Genomic DNA, 27649 nt, shown 5'->3' with positions numbered 1-27649 from the left:
GTCTTCCATCTATGGTTTCAGTGTATATTCCAGCTACATGGACCAACATTTTAATGTTGCAATCATCACTGCTAATATCAAATTACTGCCATTTATGCAGCAGTTTCAATAACAGTTTAAAGTTGAATTAAGGAATTAATATCAAATTCAAAATGATACATTACTGTCTTCAACTACACTCTCCAAATTTTGTAAATTGTATGTTATCTGTTTTGAATTCATCAGATGAATTTCTCTTGAACATGGGAAAATAAACCTAACTGGGCAGCACAAAAAGCGCTTTAAAAAAGTTTTATTCTCAATCTCAAGAAAATGCAAACAGCTCAAAGAACACCAACTATAAAAATATATCAATTCTGAAAAAGACCTTAATCAAAATTTCACTGTTATAAAAAATTTAAAAAAAAAAAAAAAAATCATCTCATCTCATCATCAGCCGCTTCTCCGGGGTCGGGTCGCAGTGGCAGCAAGCGAAGTAGGGCACTCCAGATGTCCCTCTCCCCAGCAACGCCCTCCAGCTCCTCCTGGGGTATCCCAAGATGTTCCCAGGCCAGATTGGACATGTACAAACATTTAACATCATCAAATGACCATGTACTGAAGAAAAACACCTTTGGAGAGGAAACCTATTCTTGATGCCTCACTTTCTCTGCTTCAGTACACTTTGGACCTTCAGGCAAAAGAACAGAAACACAGGAATATTAATTTCAACATTACCATTTATAGAAAAAAAATTCAGAGTATTTACTTAAAGTTGCATACAGAGATCTTCAACACTGGATCAGGGAGGGGCACTAAGTAAGCAGACAAAAAGAGGATTCATCACTGATCACATGATGGGTTTGTCACTGTGGCAAGGTCATTCGGTCAAACTTCTGGACCAGATGGAAAAATGTGGCAGGAGAAGTGAACTGAGCTGCACAGTTCAACCACAGGAAACTGTTTTACTGGACAGTTCCCAGATGGGGGAAATATTTAAATGTGATGCAGGCTGAAGCTTAGAGTATGAACTGTGTCTTTTAAAAGTGTGAAATTTCCCATTTTGAGCCCCAGTGTGATTCAACCTTGGGGGTTGTCCTTGGTTGTCCCCTGTGTGGAGTTTGCATGTTCTCCCCGTGTCTGCGTGGGTTTTCTCCGGGTGCTCCAGTTTCCTCCCACAGTCCAAAGACATGTAGGTCAGGTGAATCGGCCGTACTAAATTGCCCCTAGGTATGAATGTGTGTGTGTGTGTGTGTGTGTGTGTGTGTGTGTGCGTGTGTGTGTGCGTGTGTGTGTGTGGGCCCTGTGTGTGTGTGTGTGTGGGCCCTGTGTGACAGTCTGGTGGCCTGTCCAGGGTGTCTCCCTGCCTGCCGCCCAATGACTGCTGGGATAGGCTCTAGCATCCCCGCGGCCCTGAGAGCAGGTTAAGCGGTTTGGACAATGGATGGAAATTTCCCATAAGTCAGTTTACCTGGAGAAGGCAAATATAGACACGAGGCCCAGCAGAAACTCCAGGCCGTAGAAACAGAGCAGAATGGAGCTGAGGATGAACTCCATCCGCAAGACAAAGGTCTGCAGGTAAAGGTAGTAGACAGCCAGCGCTACACAGGGCAGCAGGATGAGCACAGAGACGCTAGTGGCCAGACATCGTTCACACAGATTTCCCTTCGAGCCTTGACAGACAAAACAATGGAAAGAAAATGAGTTGCTGTCAGAATGGGTTTTCCTAAACTCAAGGACAGGATACCAAAATGGGCTGTAGGTCTACTTCGGTGTGGTCCCATATTAAAGAACCACTGGTTTTTTTTTTAGAACATCATGGCTCTCAGCATGGAACATTCCACCTACTGCATGCTTGTAAAAATGACTGTCACTGGGTGGTCTCTTTCCAACTGTTGCTTGGAGGCTGTTTCTACTTTGAAGTTTTGAAAAGCAGTGACTCTTTAATAGCTGGTAATCTTTGAAATCCACTAACACTTTTGACAGCAATTTAAAAAAAAAAGAAAGTTTGTTCCCTGCCCAGGGCAATTACAAAGTTACTGTGAGCCACAATGCTTGGGAATCTCTCTATATCCACCCAGTGATTATATTGCAATTTTTCTTAGGACAAGATGACATCATTAGGAAAAATAGAACAGGGGCCATACAACTAATCTGATCTAATCTAATCTAAATTGGATAGACCTGGATTAACGAAATGTATTTAAATTCAAGCCATTTCAATTACCATTTAAGAGGACATGGATATATGTGGTTTTGTCAGTAGGTTTTGCATCTGCTTGTCAGTACTGCTTACTGCTCTAAAACATAAAAGATACATATAACTATCCTGCTTTGTTTTGACAGACTCGGGATCTACAGTAGAAGGCGCTAATGTTCTCTCTCACTAAAGGAATACTACAGCATTCAATTCCAAAAACAAACCGTAGAAGATCCGGAGGCTCTCCAAGCCAAGGTAAAGGACAAGCAGCACAACATCCAGGATCAAATTATCTGAGGGGTAGGGGAGCAAGATCCCTGCAGGAACACACAAGTAGCTTCATATTCACACTGCAAGCACAATATTTATTTTAGTAGCTGAGATGTTTTTATTACGGTTCTACAGAATATGAAAATGTCGCTCATTACATTAAAAAATCCCTACCAAACAATTAAATAGTGTCCATAGTACAGTCTGGCCAGGGGTGGTGAGAGAGGTGGCAGATACCTAAATCTGGGATGCTCCAAGATCTGAGCAATAATGCTTAACTAGGCTTAACTTTCCTATCTACCAGCCTAGCTAGTTTTATCTTACTTTCAATGGTCAAACAGCTTACTAGTTTTTACACAACGCTGTCACCAATTACTCAGACAACAGTTTTTTTTCTTTAGCAAATAGAACTTGGCTGGGGACTGTTAACATCTGTGACTAAGCTCGTTTCAAGAAAGTCTACCAGAATCTCCATCTTGAGTTTTAAAATGGCTAGGTGTGATCTTGTGGGCTAATTGTAAGTGTAAATGTATTTGCAGTATGTTGTTAGTGCATAATATCGCTAATCAGTAATTACTGTTTGGTCATCTGGACACGTGTAATGAGAGATGCCCGTTGGCATATCTTCCTTCACCCACCCCCAGCCCTGGTAGGAGAGCATAAAAGGTGCAACATAGATTGGTTGAAGACAAATAGTCTCCTAACAATGGTCTCCCTGGTCACTATACCATCCTACTACTCTGGCTACATCAGATGGTGTGTTTTTGATCCATCTGTCTTTGCTCTAGTCAACGGGTCCATTTAGCTGGGCGGTATACAGACCTTTGTAAACGAACATGAGAACCTCGGCCAGGAAAAAAGCGGCGAAATACCAACAGTTGAGGTGAAACAGAATCTGTAGAGGAGTTGACGACAACTGGAGAAGACACAGTCAAGGATACAATATAGCATAACTAATAAAGTTAACTGAAGTAGTTAGTTAGGTGTTAATGATTACAGTTTCGCAGATTTAATGAATTGTTAACGTTAGTTTAGCTGACTAGTTAACGTTGCGTGTTAGCTAACGTGTGATTTGAAGGATACGATCGGCTTCCTCCCTGCAACGAAACAACAAACTGCTGTTAGCGGAAGCATAAGATGTGTGGCACCTCACAGCAGGTGGCCTTCATTATTAGGTTAGTCGACAATAATTCTTATCTTATTCTGTTAAAACTCGACAGGTTTTGCACAAAGAAACAGTTAACGTTGATAACCGCTTACCGGGCGCCATCTCCAGTTGCCATGGAAACAGCTTGGGAAGTGACGTCCGTCTTCACTTTGGCAGACCGGAAGCGGCGGCGGAACGTCGCTTTTTTTTTAACACATTTCAAGAATTACAAAATATTGTAGAGAAATACGTCTCTGAATGTTGCTGTCCCTTTCCGTAACATAACATTGTAACATCAGCCTTTTGTCTCGGAATTCAAGATTTTATAATACTGTTTTAGCGCACCGTTGATTTATTCGAACGCCCAAGTCATTAATATTCATAAAGAAGTGCTGCCTGATTGGCCGGTAAGTACAGGAAACGTTACCGCTCGCGCTGAAGTTTACGTTGCTCCTGTCAAGGCAACGTGTGGAGATGAGCGTAAGGTAAGCAAGCGTTAATACGTTAACTTTTGTTAACGGATACGAATCTTGCAAGCGTTAAGACGTTAACGTTTATGAACTGATAACGTTGTATGAATGTTTTTGTATAACGTGACAGGAATAGAGAAGACGTACGTTCTACATCAGCTATTACCAACAGTCAATTCTAGCTCCTATCGGCACCGTAGTCATGCCAACCTCGTTGGACGAGCTATGCTAGCTCTCGTGAATGCTCGTCCAACGAGGAATGCTTTTGCACTTGGCTTACAAAAGCATTCAAGGTTGGACGAGCTTCGTTGGACGAGGATGCTCCACCCCCTTTGACTCACCATTCAAACCAGCGTTCCTATCAAGGATGTGCACAACCTCATACTTGAAAGAGTGGCCACTGGCCTGTAGATGGATGTAGAGACTGTGGAGTCCTGGCCTGATGCGTTAGCTCTTCTGTGTGGTGTCATCCTCTTGGCCAACGTCTGTTTAGTTTCCCCAATGTCACGACAATCCTCCTGGCACTTAACAGTGTACACTATATTGCTTTGTTTGTGCCGGGGGACCCAATCCTTGAGGTGGACCAATTTCTGGCGCAGTGTGTTTTGGGGTTTGAAAGCAACTGAGATGCGGTTTGGAAAAATGCATGTCACATACAGAATCACCACTGGTTTAACGCTTAGGCAGCCATTGTCCTTCTCCTCTCTTTGATTGGCTGGTGCACTGTTTGGGCGTCTTCCTGGCTTTGACAAACACCCAGTTGGGATAACCACACTTAACCAGGGCCTGTTTAATGTGGAATTTATCCCCCTTCCCCGGCTGCTGTGTCGGTGGGGACGTTGTCAGCTCAGTGGTACAGCGTCCTGATGACTCCTAGTTTGTGCTCCAGTGGATGATGAGAGTCAAACCTTAAATACTGATCCGTATGTGTTGGTTTACGGTAAACATCAACAATCAAATGTCCCCCATCACCAATTGCAATTTCACAGTCTAAGAAGGCTAACCTGTCATTTCTCACATCCTCCCTGGTGATTGTCGTGGTTGATATGGACAACCACATCAAGTTCACCAGGGAGGATGCGAAAAATGACGTTAGCCTTCTTAGACTGTGAAATTGCAATACATTGTGTCCAGATTAAGTGATTCACCTTTCTGTGGTTTCCTTATCTGGATTATTGAGCATGCCTAGACAGTTCCACTGACTATAAAATTAATATGTTTTGACTTCAGAGTTGAAATTTCTAGAATAATCTCAAAAGCCCCTTATTTTATCTCCTTAACTTCGCCATGAAACACTTCAGAAAGGTGGCCATGTATACAGCATGAGTCTATATCAACAGATGAACAGCCTTTGGACACCATATTCATAGACTCTCTTTAAGATCAGTTTCATTATATGCTATGGAAAACCAGTGTTACCCATTCCTCAACAGTAACCCTCTGACTGCAGGATGGCAATTCAGTCATTAATTGTTTATTTCCACAAAGTGACCTGAGCCTTGCCAGGGATGAATCCAGCTGTACATATAACCCAGAAATAAACCCGAGAGCACCATCAGTTCTTTTCAGTGTGGCTACATTGACAAATCATCCCTACATTCATTCATCAGGATGATATACATAGCAACAGCTAATCTTAACTGTGCCAAAATAAGCAATTAAATAATCAATTAGACTGATTTTTTTTTCTATTGAAATCCTAAAAACAAACAAATTCTGACATGCCAGACAGCATGTTTTGTCTTTTTTTTTCATACCTGGAATAAACAAACCTAAACTTGGAGACTTTTCAGGGTTTGTGATGACAATAGGAACCATGTGTGATGGAAACAAGTCCCTTAAGTCAAAGCCTTCTGCCATCAATGTTAGCATAAAGACCGTCACAGGCTGGACCCGAAACATGACCCACCGTCATGGTGGACATTTTATGCGCAGATCCATTCTTCTTACTGGCGTGCTTCTGAAAGAGACGAAAGTCACTTAGTTTACACTATCTTTTATACGTAACATATGATTTGATATACATTTATATAAATGAGCACATAGGGTAGAAAGCGCATATACAAACTTCAGTAACAAAACACTTCTCCAAACCAGTCAGGAATTCAAAATGGTGTTGCAACAAAACCCTAAGTATTCAAATTATTTTTTAGGCCATGTTAAGCTCATGTTATGCATGAGATCGCATACACCAAAGAGATTTTTATTTTTATTTAATTTTTTTGCCTCTGGTGATAGAAGTTGGTTAATCTGAAACTTTCCCTGCCACCGTCACACCAGTCAAAACATTCTGTAACAGAACAGGATGCAAGATGATGATGTTGACCATCCATCCCCACCCCCTCTTATCCTGGTCAGGGTTGTGGATGGTGCTGGGGCCTATCCCAGCATGCACTGAGTATAAGGCAGCACCTGATGATTACTAGTTACCTCTCAAAGTGGATTATCAATTTAGATTAAAGCTGGGCACACACTAGACAAGGATTTACCCCTGAATTAGCTAATCCTGACAATCAAAGAGAAAATACCAATCCAAGGGTTAGCTGGGATCAATGGTTGGCAAAAAAATTTCTGGTAGCCTGACACAGATCCAAACCCGACTGACTTGCCGACTGATTTTGGAATGTCTGGTAATTATAAGACATGCTTGATATTTAGGATGCTTCCTCTGCACGGATGCTGTGTATGAAGGATCAGTGTCTCGTTCCCAGAGCAGAAATAGCCAAACAACCAACATGAGAAGACACAACAATTAATGCATTTACACATAACTGGGGTCTGTCTGGCTGCCCTCTTTTGACTGACTTGTGCAAGACCCTATGAGACTGGAGGTCTTGGTGATGTGTCTCGAATCAACAGGTTAGACTTGTTTCTTGTGTGATAGCCAGTCTTTAACTAATCATACAGTGTGAACACATTTGCAAAAGAGAGAGAGAGAAAAAAACATTTTTGCAATCTGTGTGTTGATCCATGATCTATGAAAAAAAGAAAAATACTTTTTTAAAGTTCTTCTCAGGTGGACTTTCCTTTACTCAGCAGCCACTGGGAAAAAAAACGTGTTTTCGTACTTATTGCAGATAACTCTCGATAAGCTTGTCAGTTAAATTCCTTCTGTGGTCTGGAAATGCAAATGGAACAATAAGAATTTCCAGGCTTGCATGCAGTGGAGAACGACAGAGAAGTTGGAGGGAAAAAGACCATCGAGCCCCAATGTTAAATCCAAACACACACAAGGCCACGAGCCCCCATTTTCATATCCTCTAGGAGACCCTCACCTTTAACATCTGCCGGTGTGAAAGGCTTGTGCAGTGTTTGTCCCTGGCTTCGTCCTTAGTGACATAGATGACCTTACACAGGCCGCAGAAGTAACCAGTAACAGGACGGATAAACTCAGTTCCTGGAACAACAATAACATGAATGAGCAAGTCAGAAAACAGCTTATTGTGCTTTCTGGTGCTACTAAAAGAATAATTATTTCAGTTAGCATGTTCCTCAAGACTGATTTGAGCAGTTATGGTGGATGTCTTAGTAAAAATCTACATCTGCATGTCTTCCATTACAATCAAGAGGATAGGTGGTCAGCCAGGCAGTCTGTTTATCCTGAATATAATCAGAAATATAAATCTATAATGAAGTTAATCTCAGAATAACTGCTCTTCAGTCCTATCATTACTGTCATCTTACATATGCAACAATAACAGTATGAAGGCCAAATATCAACCAATATATTTTTTATTAATTGCTTATTCATTCCCTGAGAGGATGCTAAGGATCTGACCCGCGACTTTTTCCCCTATCAATCGATTATAATGTTGATGATGTAGGAATTTAAGATTATCTCACTTTTGCGATCTTTATGAGTTGCTTTGGACAAACATGTCAAGTTACGTGTTTTGCTATAGGAAGTAGGCCCGACCAAATACTTACTGACTGGTTAAACTGTCACTTCTATCATAGCAAAGCAGCCAGGCATAATGTGGTCTCTAGTTTGGGTGGGGTGGGGGGGTCCTGCTGTATCTACTGTATGTGTGATAGATCAAATTAACCAACACTTCTGTGAAGGGGAAGAGTTCCTCTGATAACCCATGCTAACCTGCCCCCACCAACACAACAACCTCTTGACCTCCTACATCCAAACCGGACATCTATAGTACTGCCACTCAAATAAATAAATAGCACAGGAGGTCATGTACGTGACATTCTATGAAATGGTGAGTAGAAAAAAAGAAATCGTAAAATAAAGATAAACAGGGTCATGGATCATCTACTGACTGTAGTATCTTACCGACTGGGCAACTGAGGTCATCCTGCTCCGGATTGCTTTTTACAGAATGTGAATTCTGTTCCACCTGAATTTTGGTGCAACGTTCTCCAACCTTGGTCTCCTCCTCCTTCTGTTTCCCGGAATGCACCTGCTGACAATTTAGCTCCATCTCCTGTCCTTCCCAGACTGCTCGACATGAGAGGAGTCAGAAAGTAAAACACAAAAATTTGGGGGATGACTATTGATACTTTCTTAAGATGTTAAAGACATTAAGATACTGTGAGCCTTTAAGACTAGGGACGATGTCTAGTCACATATCACATCATAAATATGTATCGATCTATTGCCCTAATTGAGCTATTGCCTTATTGCTCTAATTTGAACTATTCAATGAAATTTCACAAATTATAAACAAGTAAATGCAAAAATAATAACACTTTAGGCCAGCTGGGTACATGAGGTTGAGGAAAATGTTAATGACGACCTTGTTCTCCACCCTCAGCAATGACTGCTCGCTCGGGTTTCCTTGAGCAAGGCACTTTGTCATGTACCCATCCAATTACCCCATTCTTCCGAGCCATCCCTGTCACTGCTCCACCCCCTCTGTTGATCTGGAGAGGGCTCCTCCGATACATGTGGAGTCGCCAGCTGCTTCTTTTCACCTGACAGTGAGGAGTTTCGCCAGGGGGACGTAGCGCATGGGCGGATCACACAATTCCCCCCAGTTCCCCCTCCCCACCAAACAGGCGCCCTGACCGACCAGAGGAGGTGCTAGTGCAGTGACCAGGACACATACCCACATCCAGCTTCCCACCCACAGACACAGCCAATTGTGTCTGTAGGGATGGCCGACTAAGCCGGAGGTAACGCGGGGATTCAAACCAGCGATCCCCATGTAGGAGGCACTTTTTCGTCTAAGATTGGTCCACGAGGCAGAAATAATAGCTACAGAATCAGCATAAAAATGTAAAAATGCTCATGTTCACTTGTCAAATGGTGATACTCATTGCAGTACATGCAGTTTCATTCATTTCTTACCGCCTGGTTTGGTGAGGACACATGGATCCTGACTGTTCTGCACATGAAACAGCCCTGTTTTCACAGTTTTCTCTTCAGATTCAACCTCAGTTTCTGGTGTTGGTTCAGTTTTCTCTGCTTTTTTTTCACTCTTCTTCTCTACATTGGTTTTAGTCCTTACTGTGCCAGCCGCGGAAGCTGACGAATCACCAGTTTCTGGATATGACTCATTCCGCTTCCTCTCTGATAGTCTGAGAAAGACAGATAGATGGATGAAGGGAGAAAGTATTGTAGCGAATTCGGGGGACAACGCAACCACAGGAACTGCCGCGGCCGGGAAGCGAACCCGTATTGCCCGCACCGCAGGAGACATCGCTAACCGCTCGACTAAAGGGTCAGACCCACCAGCCAGCGGCCAGCGTGTCTACTTATCCATGCATGTTACAGTATGCTAATATTTCAAAATGAAACACTCATGGATTCTTACTTTGGAGTTTGAGAAAAATACATCATTCAGCAGCTCCCCTTAATATTTTACTTGTTTCCCTTTTTGGTACACATGATGAAATACATAACTACCCATCTCTGATATACTAGATCAAGGCATCTATCCTTAATAACTTTACTCAAAGTGATGTTTAACAAACACAATACTGAAAAAGCAATGTGAAATTTTCAAAACTGTTAAACATCAGCTTATATGTTCAAGCATTACTGCTTTTACAGAAATCCATTGACTTAATGTCTGTGAATGTTCTCATTCATCCAGGTCATGGTTATCCAAAGGAGTTGAATCAAGTGCAACTGGACTTGGTATATATCCGTGAAGACGTTTCGCCTCTCATCCAAGAGGCTTCCTCAGTTCGTGTCTTTCTGACTAGACCAAGCTAGTCTGACTGGCTGGTGATGAGACTCAGTATTTATCCTCTAGGAGTCGTTGTCAGGGCTATTGATATGTGTGGCTCTTTGTCATCAGATGTTTACCAATGCCCGTCGCTAACAGAGCCATAGATATGCGTGGCTCTTTTGTGTACCGATGTTATGGCCGCGCCCGTCGTTATCGTATCGTATCGTATCGATAATGATGGGTGCGGCCATAAGATTGGTACACAAAAGAGCCACGCATATCTATGGCTCTGTTAGCGACGGGCGTTGGTAAACATCTGATCACAAAGAGCCACGCATATCAATAGCCCTGACAACGACTCCTAGAGGATAAATACTGAGTCTCATCACCAGCCAGTCAGACTAGCTTGGTCTAGTCAGAAAGGCACGAACTGAGGAAGCCTCTTGGATGAGAGGCAAAACGTCTTCACGGATATATACCAAGTCCAGTTGCACTTGATTCAACTCCTTTGGATAACCATTGACGTAATGTATCTGAAACAAAAACAATCTCCTTTCCGGTGACAGGTCTTACCCTCTGACAGCCTTCCGTCTTCTCCCTTTGAAGCCTTTTGTGCTCTGGGGTTGTGGTTCTTCAGTATCACTATCTTGGGTGCGGTCACATAGATCCAGACTGCTCTGCACCAACACTGGCCCTGTTTTCACAGTTTGCTCTTCAGATTCAACCTCCATTTGTAGTGTTGGTTCAGTATTCACTGCTATTTTATTCTTCTTCTCTAAAATGGTTTTAGTGTTTTCTGTGTCAGGCACAGAAGCTGATGAAGCACCAGTTTCTTTATCTGAGTCGTTCCTCTTCTTCTCTGATGCTCTTTCTTTATGCTCTTCCAGTGTTTGGTCACTCTTCCTCTCTGGTCTTGATCCAGTGTGGTGCCTCTGTAGGGCTGGGTCAGGTCCAGTCTCCTCCATAACTAGTTTACTTTTCTTCTCTGAGCCAGAAGCAGATGGCACTGAGCTGTCTGCTCTGTTCTTCTGTGGCGTCTCTGTGTTACCTTTCTGTGATGCTTGTCTTCTGCTGCTGATGTCTCGAGTAGTTTCAGCCTCCATGTTTGACTCTAGATAGGTGTCTTCCTTCTCTTGCTCCTCCTTTTCTCCTCCTGATTTGGAGAACAGTTTCTTGACACTGTCAGGGTTGTCTGTGGTAATGTCATCATTGGTCTTGCTAGATGTGCCTCTAATCACAGAGGCTTTTCTCTTTACTGGCCTGCTGGTGTTGTTTCTTTCAGGGAAATCTGTAAGTGAGCCATCTTTCTCAGTAGAAATCTCATCCCTGTCCTTTATCTCCAATGAGATCTGAACTGGATCTGATTCGTCCTCAACCTTCAGTTCTCGGACTTGAGTGATCCTCTTCCTGGTGTTACTCATCACTGGGACCTCAGTGTCAGCTTCCTTGTCCAGTGGGACCAACAACACCTGTAACTTCCGTCTGATAAAGACAGACAGATGAGGAGAGAAGGTATGCTGACATTTTAATATGAAACACTAAAGGATCCTTACTTTGGAGTTTAAGAAAAATATATCATTCAAGAGCTTCCCTTAGAATATTGCTTTTTTTCCTTTTTGGTACATATGGTGGCATACGTAACTACCCATCTCTGATATATATCAAGGCATCAATCCTTAATAACTTTACTCAAGGTGATGTTTAACAAATGCAAAACTGACAAAGCAATGTGAAATTTTCAAAACTGTTAAAACATCAGCTTATATGTTCAAGTGTCACTTCTTTTACAGAAACCCGCGTATTATTTAAGCTTGATTCTTAAAAGTTGGGGTTATGAGGTTATGGCAGTAGTATGAGGATATTAGATATACACTGACATAATGTATCGAAAACCAAAGCAATTTCCTCTCTGGTGACAGGTCTTACCCTCTGACAGCCATCCGTCTTCTCCCTCTGAAGCCCTTTGTGGTCTGGGCTTGTGGCTCTTCAGTATCACTGTCTTTGATGAGGTCACATGGATCCAGACTGCTTTGCAGCAATACTGGCCCTGTTTTCACAGTTTGCTCTTCAGATTCAACCTCCATTTCTCGTGTTGGTTCAGTATTCCCTCCTTCTATTTCACTCTTCTTCTCTAAAATTGTTTTAGTCTTTGCTGTGCCAGGCACAGAAGCTGATGGATCACTGTTTTCTGGATCAGACTCATTCCTCTTTCTCTTCCTCTCTGACGCTCTTTCTTTATGTTCTTGCAGTGTTTCGTCACTCTTCATCTCTGGTCCTGATGCAGTGTGGTCCATCTGTAGGGCTGGTTCAGGTCCAATCTCCTCCATAAGTAGTTTACTTTCCATCTCTGAACCAGAAGCGGACAAGACTGAGCTATCTGCTCTCTTCTTCTGTGGCATCTTTGCAGTACCTTCCTGTGATGCTTGTCCACTGATTGTTTGAGGAACGGAGGTTCCCTTGCTCTCTGCAGTCCTCTTAGTGGAGGAGTACATCTTCCCCCTATTGCTAAGCAAGATGTCCTCCTCAGGGTCTCGATGGGTCTTAGATGTGGGCTTAGACTCTGGATCGGTGGGGGCTTGGACTTGAGCAATCCTCTTCCTGGTGCTTCTAGTAATTGTGAGTTTGGGATTATTCTCTGTGTCCCTTGGGACAACCAATTCGTTTAACTCCCCCCTGAAAAAGACAGACCAAAAGATTTATAAAAAAGGTAAACTCGTATGTCAATATGAAACTCTGAAGGACTCCTACTGTAGCGTTTAAGAAAAATGGTTTACTCAACATCTATTCATGTATTTGCATGTAGACATCTGCATGTCTACATGAATCTTAGGCAAAAGCAATGCTGACAAAGCAATTTGCAAAATTTCAAAACATTTCAGCTCTGATGGGTTTTTTTGTGTGGTTTTTTTTAACCGCATTCAGTGAATCTTATAATACACTGCTTAAAAGTGAGTTTTAAATTTTGGGGTGATGGGGTTGTGGCAGCAGCATGAGAATATTAGAAATAAATGTAGGCAACAGATCCAAAAACAAAACCATCTCTTCTCTGTTGACAGGTCTTACCCTCTGGCAACCCTCCGTCTTCTACCCCTGGTCTGGGTTTGTGGTTTGGCAGCGTCATTTGCTTCCTCTTGCACCTTCCCACAAGTCACTTCTTGCTGTCCTGGCCTTCCCGTCTTCCCCTCCATCATACCTTCCACTTTCTGTTCCATTGCGGGGGGAGGGGCCTCGTTTACCATTTCCTCCTCGTTCCTCCTGTTGTTTGTTTCATCTACACTCTGTGGATCTGTGACACTGAGGACCTGGTCTTTTACTGCCTCGGCCTCACCTGGGTCCTCACTGGGATCGGAGGAGGACTTTTCTGAGAAAACGTCCTTCTGTTCTTCGTTGGTCTTCTTGTCCATTGGGATTGGGGCACTACTTTGTTTGGTCTTCTCTTTTTCTAGATTCTTTTCCTGGCCCGTTGTTTCTGAGCATGTTTCATTGGGTTTGGCACCTGATGGTTGCTTACTTGTGCTCCCACTCCACCTGAGGTGAAGGAAAAAATAATTAGCTTTCATGGTTTCGTTTTCTCTCACTCTTTTTGTCACCTCTACCCTCACACCCTCCAATGTGGATGCTAATCAGGTTTTCACTGGTAATGAAAAGGCCTCGCTTGCCTGGTGGAGTTAAAATTTTCCTGTGTGTGTATTATCTGTCCATCATTCTATGTGTTTATTTGTACTCACCCAGGTAAAAGCCTTTTGTACTTCTTAGAAACCCATGGTATTAAGGGTTCTCCCATAAAGCTGGTTTTCTTATTGTGGATTTCCCTCGCTGCTCTCACAGCAGCAGAAGAGCTGCACATCTCAACTAAAGCCTGAAACACAAAGACAAGGAAGACAAAAGCTGCCATCTCTAATCACAAATGTAAAATTGAACACACACACACACACACACACACACACACACACACACACACACACACACACAGATCAGACCTCTTGTGTAGAACGGAGGAGGATGTAGCGCGTCACTTTGCCATAGGCCAGAACAATTTTCAGCAAGTCCCCATCTGCGAATTTACTCTGGCTGAGGTTTCTGAAAACCAGCACCCTGCTCAGACCACATTCTCCTACCTGGAACACAAAGCAGTGCAGTAGCTGTCATTACCATGTCACCTTACAGCCGCTTAGATCTTGTCCTGTTTAATGAACAACAGGAAGACCAACAGGAATATTTGGTTTATTTTTCTTACCTTGGGGTCATGTGGTCTTTCTTCTGAAAGGACAAATAAAAAATATAGAAGAGAAAAGGTTACAACTGGTTGGTAAAATTATTTTAAGCTGGTCAGATGGTTTGACTGGTTGGGTTTTTGGTTTGTTTTTGCTTGTTTCACTGATTTCAGATGGTGGCAAAGAAGACCCAAATTCACAGGCTTAGACACATAGTGGAGTCTTATTTTGTACATCATAAACTTATTTATCTGCAAGATAAATTCCTGAAAGATCCACAGTTGTGTAGTTTAGTACATTTCATTTAAATTATGTACTGTGCTGTGAACCACATCTTCAATCAGGATACACAAATTCTGTAATTTGAGTTAAAGTGAATGCCGACCATTTAGCCCTAGCCTTACACAGAGACAGAAAAACTGCAGCTATCCTTTTTCTAAAGTTTTTTTTTGTGTGTGCATGTGTTTCCTGGACAGAAAGTGGAGACCCCCGGTCAGTAGTACAAACCATCAGGAGATGACTCATCTTGCTCATCTAAGGTGATACAGTGCTCAAGGTTCCTTAAGAAATCAGGTTCCTGTAAAAACATACAGATAAACACACATACTGTACAATACCATAAGCGTTATTCTTCTTAAAATGGAAATTAGATTTACCAGCATGGGTGATTGGGGAGGAGGGTGACCACACAGGTAACATTTAAGGGAATTTAAGAAAGCTTTCTTGTAAGCAAAACAAAATAAAGGATGTTGAGCGGCAACTCGCTACCTCATCATCCTGTGGACTGTTTTTAGTGGCCTCCTCTGGATTATCTGCTGCTCCACCGATCACCTCCTCTCTTAACTGACTGCCTATGTCGCCATCCTTCTTGACAGGGCTCTGATGGGTGTGGAGAGTTTGCTCGGCGGAGGAGGGGGAAGAGGTGTTGGTGCGGTGATGGCCGTCTAAGGTGCTCACAGAGGAGGTGAGGGGAGCTGAAAGCTTCCCAGCCTCTGTAAGAGAATTTAAATTTTCCCTTTTATTGCCATAAAACTAGGTCACCTTTTTTCACATTAACTTATATAATTAACCAACCTTACTTATTATAAAAAGCTAAAAAAATAAAATTTAAAAAAAGCGCTGTTGCGGAATATCTCCACCTGTCTGTTGTTTTTGACCACTCTCCGTCTCTCTCCTCTCTCTGCTCCTCTTCCTCCTCGAGCGTGAATGGGAGCGAGTACTCCTCTTCCTCTTACAGCTCTTCTCTGTTTGTTTCCTGGAGGAGACGTATCTGAAAACAAAGAGAGGGATTAACCTTTCAGAACAGGAATCGAATCATAATGACACACACACACACAACTCTGACTACACATAACAAGGCAAAAACAATTATTGGTATTCTGTTATTACGAAATTAAAGCACATTATTGCACAAGTTCTGATGTTTGGTGGCCTGGTTAAATGAAAAGAACACACCTAACCATCTCAGGACACAATAACGCCATGTATTATGTACTGGCAGAAGGCGGTCGTACCGTCATTAACGGTCTTTAAATACTGATGTGACAAGTCTTACTAAAGCCTTTTCCCTAATGGTTCACTGCCGTTCAGAATGCCTGCATCCCACCGATCACCACTTGTTTCAAATGAATTTCAGCTTTTGAAACTCATAGGTCATTTGCCTGTTAGTTAATTCTTTCCTCTTCCATCCAGAACAAAACAGAGCTGGGTGGGGTTTAAAACATGGCAATGAAAGAAATGCTGCTTGGTTTATTGTACAGAAGCTGGAATGAAGGACTGATGACTTAATGAAGGTCTGATGCTTATCCACGAGGAGGACAACATAAAACTGCAGAGACAGCGAGAGACAGACAGACAGAAAAGAAAGAAACAGAGAGAAAGACACAAAAAATGGAAAGACAGACAAAAAAGGACAAGAGATGGAATTAAAAGAAAGAAAGTAAGAGAAGAAAGAAAGAGAAAACAGCTTACTTCAGTGAGAAGAACTCTGAGGTGAGATAAACATCGACAATTTGTCCTTCGAGCTGAAGGGCATTGGTCTGATGGTGCTCCACAAGCTTCTTAGCGTCTGTGATGTTTGACATTTCTATAAAGGCCTGCAAAGAACCAGTTGTTACTGGGACCAGTACCACAAAAATTCATCAAACATTCCCAGACTGAAATGACAGCGGATGGATGTGAGCACATATCGATAATAAACAGAAGGAAGACCAGTCCACAGAAAACTGTGAGCCTACCTTAGTCGGCAGAAACAGGGAATCCCTGACGGGTCCAAACTGCATCGCCGAAGCAGTCAGCTCACTACTCCAGTCTTTCCCAGAGGGAAGAGGCTCAAAACTCACCACGTTCAAATTCTGAGGAACACAAACACGCCCAGAGAGACCCAGAGATGTAATTTCTACATGGCAGCAATGTGTTTTAATACACGTTCAAAGTAAAACAAAAGCAAACACACAAAAGATGACAGTCCCAGTGTCCACTTCCGAAAAATTATTTTGGAACAAACTTGGTGTAACAGCAAGCAATTTCCTTTAATATCAATTAAAGCAGAATATCAGCTGATGAATATAGTCTTTGGGGTTGTCAGTGTAAAATATGAAAAGCATATCAAAGTAATTTTGTTCCCAAAATGAACATGATTATTAATTTTGAGGTGTATTCACTATTCCATTATTAACAAAATTTGTATTTTTGCCAAAACTATGTATCCCAGGATGAAGTACATTGTTGCTTCCAGACAAGACAACATGAACAGCAGCATCATCCTGGCTTGAAAAGCAGAAAGAAGAGGGATTCATTCCTTTATGCTAGCTAATTTACTAACAAAATATATGACAGATAAGAAACATCACTTTACCACCACAGGGTTCTTGATGAAGTCATCCACAACCTTTTTGGCTGACTCGGGTGTACTCATTCTCAAAATGGCCTGCAAGGTAAAAAAAAACAAAACTCAAAAGTCAACAGCATGGGAATTCATCTTAGTGACACTGATGCAGAAACATTCACAACCTCCCCTGTTCATACAAACAGGGTGTAGTGCAACAGTGAAAACCCTACATTCAATGAAGCAGAATGGCATCAATTTTGCTGGCACTAAATTAAGGGGTACCATAAAAAAAAAAAGGTTTCCTTTATTAATCCCCTTGGGGAACTTCAGTTACTGCAAATCAACCCATCCTAGTTGTGATCTGTGTAGCTAGGAGCAGCGGGCTGCTGCCTTCATGCGGCGCCCGGGGACCAACTCCAGTTCTTTCCCCATTGCCTCGGTCGGGGGCACAGACAGCAGTATAAACCCTAACACGCACGTTTCTTTTTGATGGTGGGGGAAACCAGCACACCCGGAGAAAACCCACCGCAGCCACGGGGAAAACATGCAAACTGCACACGCAGGATGACCTTGGATGATCCCCCCCAAGGTCGGACAACCCCAAGGGTTCGAACCCAGGACCTTCTTGCTGTGAGGTGACAGCGCTCACCGCTGGGCCACTGTGCTACCTTGACAATTTGTGTATGCTCTCTTTTAACCTTTCGATAACTGTTGTACTACTGTCCAAATATTATTCTGTTGCACTTTTGTGTCATGCCAAAGACCTTTTTTATCTGATTTACTGTGACTTAGTATATGGAAGTTTTGTCTTTTCCTTCATGCATGATTGTGCTTTTTTTGCTTGCTAATTTTTTACTTTTGGAAGCCAAATCTAACATCCGGCTACGGATTACAGATCAAATTAGAAACTTTTGGCTAAATTTGTCACATTTACAGTCATTTTAATTAATGTGAACTGTCCCTGTCAAAGAAATCAAATAAAATAAATAGCTGACAGCTGTAAGGTACACTAAATTCTGCAGGAATGTAACAGAACCAGATTGTGAACTGTGTAAGAACCCTTTAAAAAGGCAACTTGATTGACATCAGTTCAAAATAAGTTCCAAATCGATCTGATTAGATGATACCTGATGGGTATGGGTATATGCCAAACCAGAGACCAACTCAGACAGCATGAGAAAACGCTAATCCAACTCAAAAACCACAGCAATGGGAATGAACACTACAACAATATATGTAGACCTTTGGAAATGGGGTGTTTAATCTCTGTCTTACAGATACATTCGATCACATCAGTTGTTGGCTCATGAAATAACATACTGTTACACACTCAGTGGTCACCTCATCAGGTATACATAACTGTTACGCAAAAAGCCAGTTCCTCCTGACAGTAAGTCATGTCACTGCAACCCAATCCGTTCTTCGGATGAGACGTTAAACCGAGGTCCTGACTCACTGTGGTCAGTAAAGATCCTATGGCACTTATTGCAAAGAGTAGGGGGTTCCCCGGTGTCCTGGCAAAATTCCCAACCTGGTTCTCTCCATCTGGCCACCTAATCATCCCCCCGTGTAACTGGCTCAATGATTCCTCCCTCTCCACCTCAAGCTGATGTGTGGTGAGCGTTCTGGTGCAAAATGGCTGCTGTGCGTCACCTAGGTGGGTGCTACACATTGGTGGTGGTTGAAGTGAGTTACCCCCTTCAATGTGAAGCTCTTTGGGTGTCTAGAAAAAGTACTATATAAATGTGATTATTATTATTATTATTATCAACATATAACACATGTAGGCAGGGTCAAGAGGTTAAGCTACAGTTCTTATAAATTTAAGAAGTGGTAAAATGAGCCATTTAAGCAACTTTGGACCTAGAATGACTGTTCAATCCAATTGGTATCCAGGAGGGGACACTGTCGCCCTCAAAAAAAGATGAAATAAATCGCATTTCAGCTGCCAAATAATAATTTTTAAAACTGGGTAATCGAACGGCCCTTAATCTATAAACCCATGTTAATTTTTCTATACACACTGTGGGCACTTTTCCTGGGCACAACTCCATATAAATTGTGTAACATGTTTGTTGAGGGTTTTAAAGAAAGTTTTGGGTAGTGGAATGAGCAACGACCGAAAAAGATACTGTAGCCTTGGTAATATATTCATTTTCACACTGTCAACTGTGCCAATTAGAGTAATAGGCAAACTCATCCACCTTTGTAGATCATCTTCAGTTCTACTGAGCAACGGGAGGTGATTAAGTTTGTACAAATGTTTAAGGTCATTCAAAGATATGTTATACCATTCAGAAGCCACTTGAATGGGATTGTTTGGGATGGGATGGGGGGAATGGGATACTCGATGTAATAAAAATTCGTTAGTGGAATAATTTAACTTAATAATTAATTTAATAATTAATGTGTCTCCATCATTTCTTGTTTTGCTGTGTTGCAAAGTCAAATTAAAATGAGTTTTTGGTAACCCTTTACAGTCCCCTAATTACCTGGTATTTACTAGGAAACTAGATGGTAACAAACAATGGCTTGTGGCACGCCTCCATAAGCTATTGTTTGTTCATCTAGTTTCCTAGTAAATACCAGATAATTAGGGGACTGTAAAATAAAGGGTTATCGAGGTTTTTTACCACCATAGAAATAATTATGTCAAAGTGAAATGAAGTATTTGTGTCTGGGAGTAATATTAAAAATAAAAATATGTAAATTACTTAATAGATAAGTATTTACCTGCTTTTTATAAGGAACTTAAATTGCATTTAAGGCGGAATAAATAGTTTAATGCATAAAACTTTGGAGGTGTAACAGAAACAAAATGTGAAATTGATCAAGGGGGGTAAATACTTTCTGAGGCAACTTGATATTCAGAGATGAAATGGAAATAGACAGCCTTACAAAACCATCATAAACATGAAGCTCCACTACGTCTTCTTTGTTGCCGAGGAGGTGTAACAGGTCTTTCTTCCGAGCCGCATCTCGGGCAAATCCAGCAATCACGAGGCATTCCTCCATCCTCTGAGAAAAACAACACAAACAATTTTTCATTATTTTTACGCTTACAATAATTATAATAATAATCAAATAATAATTTATAAAATTAATAATAATAACAATAATAATCTTCTTCTTTCGGCTTATTCCCTGTTTCTCAGGGGTCGCCACAGTGGATTTTACAGTTTCCATCGGTACCCTGTGAAGGCACATCACCAATGGCGGCCATTTTTAACCCAGGCCTTGACTGAGCCGGTGTGGTCTTGTCAATCCGCATATTAATTTGGCAAAATTTTACGTTGGATGCCCTTCCTGACGCAACCACTAACTCTATGGACGGGGGCACAGGTAAAGTGCTGGATGCCATCCCAGTAGTCATGGACTTGCACCCATGCCTGTCACCCCAACAACAACAACAACAATAATAATAATAATAATAATAATAATAGCTGCAAGCAGCAAAAAGCGGGTGCCAAGCGGAATAGGTCATAGATGGTCTTTACCTCTACTGACCTTTTTGTGTGGCCTACCCAAAATGCTCCTTAAAATCAATGAACTGTAGTGGCAAAAGAGTCAGAAACAAGGTTTGGTTCGAGATAAAGAGTTTAGGGGCAGGGGGCGTTTGAATGTTTTTTCTATGAGGCGCAACTAATCCATTAAATGTGTATTGCCTCAGGGCCTGATATTGATCTTGCACACGATGTTTGATGACAACTGGACCAACTGTTAGGAGATTTGCCTACTTTCTGTTGAGGTGGTGGTTAACGCTGCTACATTTCTGCATGTGGTGGCTGTAATAGGTCAAAGAAAAAACAGGTTTCCCATTATATCTGATATGGCGGACATCCTATATGGCTGACACCATAGACTTATGGGATAGTGATTTGGGCATGGATAGAGAAGTCATAAGGTGTAGGTTTGATAACTTTGAGTCAAACGATGGTGGGGATATACACAACTATATATAGCAACATTTGTTTGATTACTGTAGTGCCCCCTGATGGCTGATCGGAATGAAATTAGACATTGGCAGTGTGGACACCGTTACCTTAATACTCAGCAAGTTTCATTCCGATTGACCCAACTTAATCTCTAAAGGCCCCTGTAATTTTTGATATTGGGCTATATAAATAAAATTGACTTGGACGATCTCTGACCTGTGGCAGCCATCTTGTTTTGACCATCAACTTCATCTTAACTGAGCCTAGAGCCACAAGTGTCGCAAAGTTGGTTGCATTCAAATCGGACATACGGTCAAGGCAAAGGGACCATTTGAATGTATTTTCTAGTATAGCGCCGCCATGAGGTGCAGTTGCATAATCAAGTGGTCGTGGCCTCAAGGCCTGGTATTGAACTTGCATATCAAGTTTGGTGACAACTGGACCAAAGTTTAGAACATATGCCAATTTCCTGTTTAGGAGCATAGGCCGCAAACACGTTTGTGCTTATGGTACTCAATGTGTGGAATTTCACAATTCTTTTGAATTTTTTTGCGTGAACTGAATAGTGAACTGAATAGACTGAATAGAACACAGCAAGTTTGGTTCAAATATGTCAAATGGTCTGGGAAGAAATAAAAAAAGGTTTTTCATAAAATTCAAAATGATGGAAAATCTAGTCGGGTGCAAACGAAAATTGCCTCTGCGAACGGAGAAGGCCATGAGGAGATGCATCATATGTATATAATCATAGTATATAATCACAGGACCTACGGTACAGGGGTGGGAAATCTTATCCAGAAAGGGCGAGTGTGGGTGCAGGTTTTTGTTCCAACCAAGCAGTTACGCACCTGATCCCACTACTCAACCCGTAGTCTTTGCTGAGGGACTTGATTAGGAGACACAGGTGTGTAACTGCTTGGTTGGAACAAAGAGCTGCACCCACACCAGCCCTTTCTGGATAAGACTGCCCACCCCTGGGAGATAGAGCAATGTGGAAAGTGTGACTTTGACCTGATGGTGGCACTAGAAACTTGGTCTGACCGGCCTCAAATTTATAGAATCTCCATTTGGCATCGACCCCTATGAGCCTGGAAAGTTTGAGAAAAATCTAATTGGGCCTGTACGGCCAAAAACGTCACAAGACAAATACTAATGATAATAATAATAATAACAATAACAATAGGGTGCTGCGGCACCCTAATAATCGCTCCATATTCTGAATTCTGATTAGAGACAGATAGTACCTCGTCAGCTTCCCTGTTTTTTCTTTCCTTCTCGATCTCCCTTTCCTTTGTCGACCTCCTCGGACCTGCAAAAACAACCGGATTTACTCACTTTTGAACTTAAAATGACATTCATGCTTCGTCTGCCCAATGTCAGCGTCCTTTGTATTCATTGTTTTGGGATGTGCTATCACAGACAGTGTATTCCCAACATTGATTAAGAAAATTGTAATTAAAGTAATGTGAAAGAGATGCCAACATTTATATATAAAGAAATGAATAAAAAAAGTAAAATGAGGAAATTAACAAAAGCAGCATTTCACTTAAATACAATGTAATCTGTATGGGGGGGAGACAGCCTTTTTAAAGTAGACTGTGTAATGGAAATGTGCAGTTTTGAATGGAAGTTCTTTACTTACTGCTGTGGCCTGACCGGGAGCTCGAGGAGCTGGAGGAGCTGCGTGAGCGACGCCTGGGCCTCTCTTCCACTTCCTGGGCAGCAGGCGGTTCGGCCACACTGAAGTACAACAGCACCAGATTAAAGGCTGCTCTCATTCACCATTTAACAGTGAGTTAGGTATCTGGATGCTGTTTCTAATTCTGGCATTTGGGGAAAAAACTCAACATCTTAAATATATGTGTATATATGTGTGTGTGTATGTATGTGTGTGTGTGTTGTAGGGATAACACTCAATTAACAGCCATGAATGTGAAAACTTGCTTCCAGGTTTGCCACTAGGCTGCATTGTATAAGAAAATGCGAATATCAACGCAACATACAGCTGTATAAGTAAATGTGAATAATAACACTACATTATGCAGTATATGCAACAATGATATTCAAGTTCTTTTTATACAACACAGCCTTTTGCAAAACAGGAACGGAGTTTCCACGTTCATGGATTGTCCACTGGTGACCAGCAGACACAATTTCACTGACATTCATGACCGATCAGCATTATGGCTGCTAACAGAGTGGTATCCCTACACTATAATATATTATTTCTTTATTTATGGATAGATTAGATACATGTACAGACAGACAAGTAGACAGAGAGATAATGCTGAAAACCGTGAGTTTTTTCTTTAAATATAATAATTTACAATAACCCCTTGCCACTTGCTTCCTATGAGCCACCAGTTGGAAGGGGAAGACTGGATTGGATGGGGGGGGGGTAAGCTTGAAGCTTGATTCAGAGCTTTTAATCAGTTCAGTTAATCATCTCTTGTATTACCCATCAAGCCCAAACATTTACATCTGATTCATTTAATTTGTTATCAGTCCTTTATTTTATAGTTGTCACAGACTGGTCCTGAAGTCAGGGATTGTGTCTTTAATATTTTCTTATAGTCATTATGTCAGTCATCATTATAATGCACACGGCATTATAATCATGTTAGTAGTGTAAATGGTCAGTGTGTGTCCTCTCAGTTCCTGCTCATTTGGGATGGGATGTCAGGATCTGGTTAATTTATTTGTAAACTCTGTGGTCTGTAGGAAAGTACTTCAACTTAGAGGAGTGCATTACCAAGAAGACTTTAGAGCCATGTTGTGCATGTCGTTCTTTTGGCAAGTGCATACAAATACTAACTCTCCCAGCCAATTATAATCAGTGATGTGATCAAAACTGGTTTCTACATATTAATGAAGCTCATTTCTGTTTTTGATGAAGACTATGGACATGAAGTGTTCGCCGACAATCAGTTTAAAACAAGACAACAGTGAAATCAAAACTCACCTTGGCAAACAAAAACTGGCCATGTAATGACATTCATATTTAATTGCAGTTGTTGATTACAAAAGGCGAATTTTGATTTCATTATTGGCATTTTCCCCCTGACTGAAAAAAAAAGTTTGCTGAACTTTTAAATTCAATAAAATTAAAACTGCTTAAAAAGTAGGTTTACTCCTCAGAACAGTAAACCTAATTGCCATAACCTCCCTACCTGCCCTATCCTCCTTAGCTTTCACCAGCTCTACTGCCCACAAACAAAATTCAGCAAAAAAACAAACACATGCACATAAACAGGTACACAAAGCAAGAAGGTTCACTCACTCTTGGGTTGACTCAATACGACAGTCCCAGTCAGGGTACCTGGAATTAACAGACAGGTAAACATGAGGTTCACTTTCTGGTCTGACCTGATACTCAACTATATCAGATGCCGTCCAACTCTAACCTATCAGACGTCCCAGAAAAACCTGGAATTTTATTTTTTGTTTTGTTTTTTTACCAATCACCAAATAAGTTTAGTTAATGGTAGACCCAAACTCGTATGGTTCTTGGAGGCTCTCTCATCCCACTCCAACGCCTCCAACCAAATGAAGAGGCTTTTAACCCCTTTTACTTAAAACGTATGCAATATTTTCCCCCACAGGCTTTGACAAAGGAGTTTCGCCAAGGGGACGTAGTGCGTGGGAGGATCACCCTATTCCCCCCAGCAACCCCCCCCCCAAAAAAACAGGCACCCTAACCGACCAGAGGAGGCGCTAGTGCAGCGACCAGGACACATACCCACATCCGGCTTCCCACCCGCAGACACGGCAAAGTGTGTCTGTAGGGATGCCTGACCAAGCTGGAGGTAGCACGGGGATTCAAACTGGCGATTCCCGTATTGGTAGGCAACGGAATAAACTGCTATGCTACCCGGATGCCCCTAATGAACCAATCTTACTCTAATTGTGGTAACACTGTGATTATTTAAATAGTCACGTTAATTCCTTCATCCAATTTATAAAATTGAGGTATGGTCTCAAGCAACATATGTAAACCCTCATTAAGACACCTGGATTTTTGCCCAATCTTCGATCTTTTGACAGAAGTGAATGTCTTACATGATTTGCTTCTGTTTTAGAAACTTAGCGTGTCAGGACGAAGTCCCAGATCCCGGACGATAAGAAACATGGTTACGCTGTAATAAAGATTGTAACAGCCTGACGAGAACATCGTCTACTTCCAGGTGTTATGCATTCTAAAATGAATGCCATTATTAACCAACTTTATACCAACAACGGTAATTAAACTGTTTCGTTTAAAGTGATGGAAATCGATTGCATGGGTTAAAATGTGGAATGATCGAGGGAGGCAGTTCTATCCATAGTTTCTGTGGAACGGACAGTGATTCTGCAAAAGTAATCGCATTACCCATATCCATGTGTGTCAAAATATTTGAATAAAGTGATAACTTCCAAATCTGGATTTCTCATTTGCATGTTAACGTATTGATTCATTTACCTCTGAAGAAGGTCCAGCATTCTGTCCGTATGCCTCTCCTTGCTGACGTGTTTGAGCCACACCTGTTGGCAGTGAAACAATAAGCAGATATTATAGCAAGAGAATTCACAGTAATGTTGCCAGTACGCTTACTTTGAATTATTTCATTCAACAAAATCTCGGGCACTTTGTGTATTTAGTCAAATATGAAAGAAAATAACTTCAATTAAATGTTTGGTACATTAGTTGGGAGAACAACTGTATCCACATTCGGCCAAGAAAATGAGATTAAAAAACAACACTTGATGAGATGGGGAAAACATGAAACGGGAATTGGGCCATGGGCTAGTGGGAGTCCAGTGAGGAACGAAGAACAGATGCCATTGGGTTATACAGGACTGGCTCTGAAATGGCAGCAGGAACCACAGCTTTCCAAGAATTGATGACCAAATACAAAAGCTAGGTATTGGCCCCTAAGAGAAAGATCCGCCAAAGGGGGGGAACAAAACAACACAAAAAAAAACCCAGGGGACATATACAAATTGCATCTCTTTAAAACAGAGGACACACGTGGGAGAGAGGGTTGTGGTACTTACAGTTTTTCTGTCAGCAGTGTAGAGGCAGAGGGAACATTTGTATGGGTAAAACGGGGGTATTTTTCCATAAAAGTCATTGGCAAGTTTTTCAGGGGGCATCGAGCCGGCAGCTCCTTTGCGCTTGTTACTGGGCTTTGAATTGGAATTGGATGGAACGGCTCCCTGGTTGAGATTGAGGCCACCTGCATAAAAACACGCCACGCTGGCTGACAACAAGTTAGCCGCCACAATGTTGTTCACCTGGGCTTTCCAGCTATTCAGTGGGTCTGGTGGCTTCTGGAGAGGAACTGGGGCCGGAGCAGTGGCTGCTTGGTGCTGAGGCAGTTGGGTCCGGGAGCAGTGGTCCAAGGGGTACTGAACAAGCTGGACAGGGGTCTTGCTCAGTGGGCCGGAGCCACTGGAGACGTCAACGGCAGAGAGATGAGGCGATGATGATTGAAATGAGCTTGCATGAGAGGTGGAGCTTGGGTTGGGAGTGGGTCTTGGGTAAGTGATGGTGTGTAGGTTAGAGGTAGAGCCTGGGTGATCAGTGGAGCTTGGGTGACCAGTGGAGCTTAGGTTGGGGATGGGGCTTGGATAAGGGGTGGAGCTTGGGTAATAAGCTGGTCTTGGGTAGGGGGTGGAACTTGGATAATGGGTGGAGCTTGGGTAATCAGTTGGTCTTGGGTAGGGGGTGGAGCTTGGATAACAAGTGGTGCTTGGGTAATTGGTTGGGCTTTGCTTGGGGGCAGAACTTGGAAAGGAGGTGGAGCTTTGGTAAAGAGATGCATTAGGGTGCGGGCTTAAATCTGCACGTGCTTCAGATGTTAAGCTAACATTATATGTACTTGTGCTTGGGTGTATATCCCATTTGGAAGTCCTTTGTCGGGGCAGATCCCGTTTGACGGGCCTTTGTGGGGACAAATCCAGTTTTGAGGACTCTTTCACAGGAGGCGAATCCCTTCGCAGGAGCAATTCCATTCTCTGGTTGGAATGGTGACTAAATGGCAAACCAGCATCCAGCCTCAATGTCTCTGCTGTCCTCGCGGTGTCCTGCTTAAATGTCCCCGTTTCCTTCGCAGTCCGGTTGTTCTTAATTTGTAACAGGAGACGTGGGAGGGTCTCCTCTGTGATGAGTTCATCGGGGACATCAGCCAACAAGGCCAGGTCTTTCAGTTCCAGGCCCAAGCTGGTCAGCATTCTCATGGCTGCAGCTGATGGGTTCCCTTCCTGAGATGACATCCTGGGGGCCTCAAACGTCCGCTTGAAAATCCCTAGGCAAATCTGGTGGGGAGGTGTTCTGAGAGTGACTGAAGCTGGCTGGGTGTCTTACAATATGCAGAGCTCCTGGGGGAAAAAAAACAAAGGGGTGAGAAAGTGAAAAAAATTCATTTGCCTTGACAATAAACTGGGAATGCGTTTAATTTGAGTTGAAGTAGAGGCCTTGGTGCTGAAGCTGCTGG

At 42.2% G+C, this 27649-nt stretch overlaps 2 protein-coding genes across 4 annotated transcripts; both read right to left on the bottom strand.

Annotated features, from left to right (window-relative positions):
• Positions 1–406: 406 nt before the first annotated feature.
• Positions 407–3724, bottom strand: tmem216 (transmembrane protein 216). Of its 3 annotated transcripts, XM_056294007.1 has the most exons (6): positions 3710–3724; positions 3533–3546; positions 3272–3365; positions 2404–2496; positions 1451–1652; positions 407–670 (listed from the first exon to the last, which is right to left on the bottom strand). In XM_056294007.1, the coding sequence occupies exons 1-6, from the start codon at positions 3717–3719 to the stop codon at positions 655–657; spliced, it is 429 nt and encodes a 142-aa protein (XP_056149982.1). In that variant the 5' UTR covers positions 3720–3724; the 3' UTR covers positions 407–654. The 3 variants fall into 3 exon arrangements, with proteins under 3 accessions (XP_056149982.1, XP_056149981.1, XP_056149989.1); XM_056294006.1 differs by lacking the exon at positions 3710–3724 and having other exon boundaries at positions 3533–3679; XM_056294014.1 differs by lacking the exons at positions 2404–2496; positions 3710–3724 and having other exon boundaries at positions 3533–3679.
• Positions 3725–5528: 1804 nt separating this feature from the next.
• On the bottom strand, positions 5529–27428 carry LOC130109339 (uncharacterized). Its single transcript, XM_056276199.1, has 22 exons — positions 26208–27428; positions 25633–25694; positions 24454–24492; positions 22816–22913; positions 22418–22482; positions 20137–20256; positions 17266–17337; positions 16646–16762; positions 16380–16504; positions 15548–15678; positions 15177–15400; positions 14916–14985; positions 14432–14454; positions 14175–14312; positions 13923–14053; positions 13258–13722; positions 12121–12867; positions 10768–11676; positions 9369–9598; positions 8352–8516; positions 7342–7463; positions 5529–6026 (listed from the first exon to the last, which is right to left on the bottom strand). Exons 1-22 carry the CDS (start codon positions 27426–27428, stop codon positions 5910–5912), a joined length of 5391 nt encoding a protein of 1796 aa, XP_056132174.1. The 3' UTR covers positions 5529–5909.
• Between the last annotated feature and the right edge of the window lie 221 nt (positions 27429–27649).

This window comes from Lampris incognitus, chromosome 1 (assembly GCF_029633865.1).
Source record: "Lampris incognitus isolate fLamInc1 chromosome 1, fLamInc1.hap2, whole genome shotgun sequence".
Lineage (NCBI taxonomy): Eukaryota > Metazoa > Chordata > Actinopteri > Lampriformes > Lampridae > Lampris > Lampris incognitus.
This window is presented reverse-complemented; position numbering and strand designations above follow the sequence as displayed.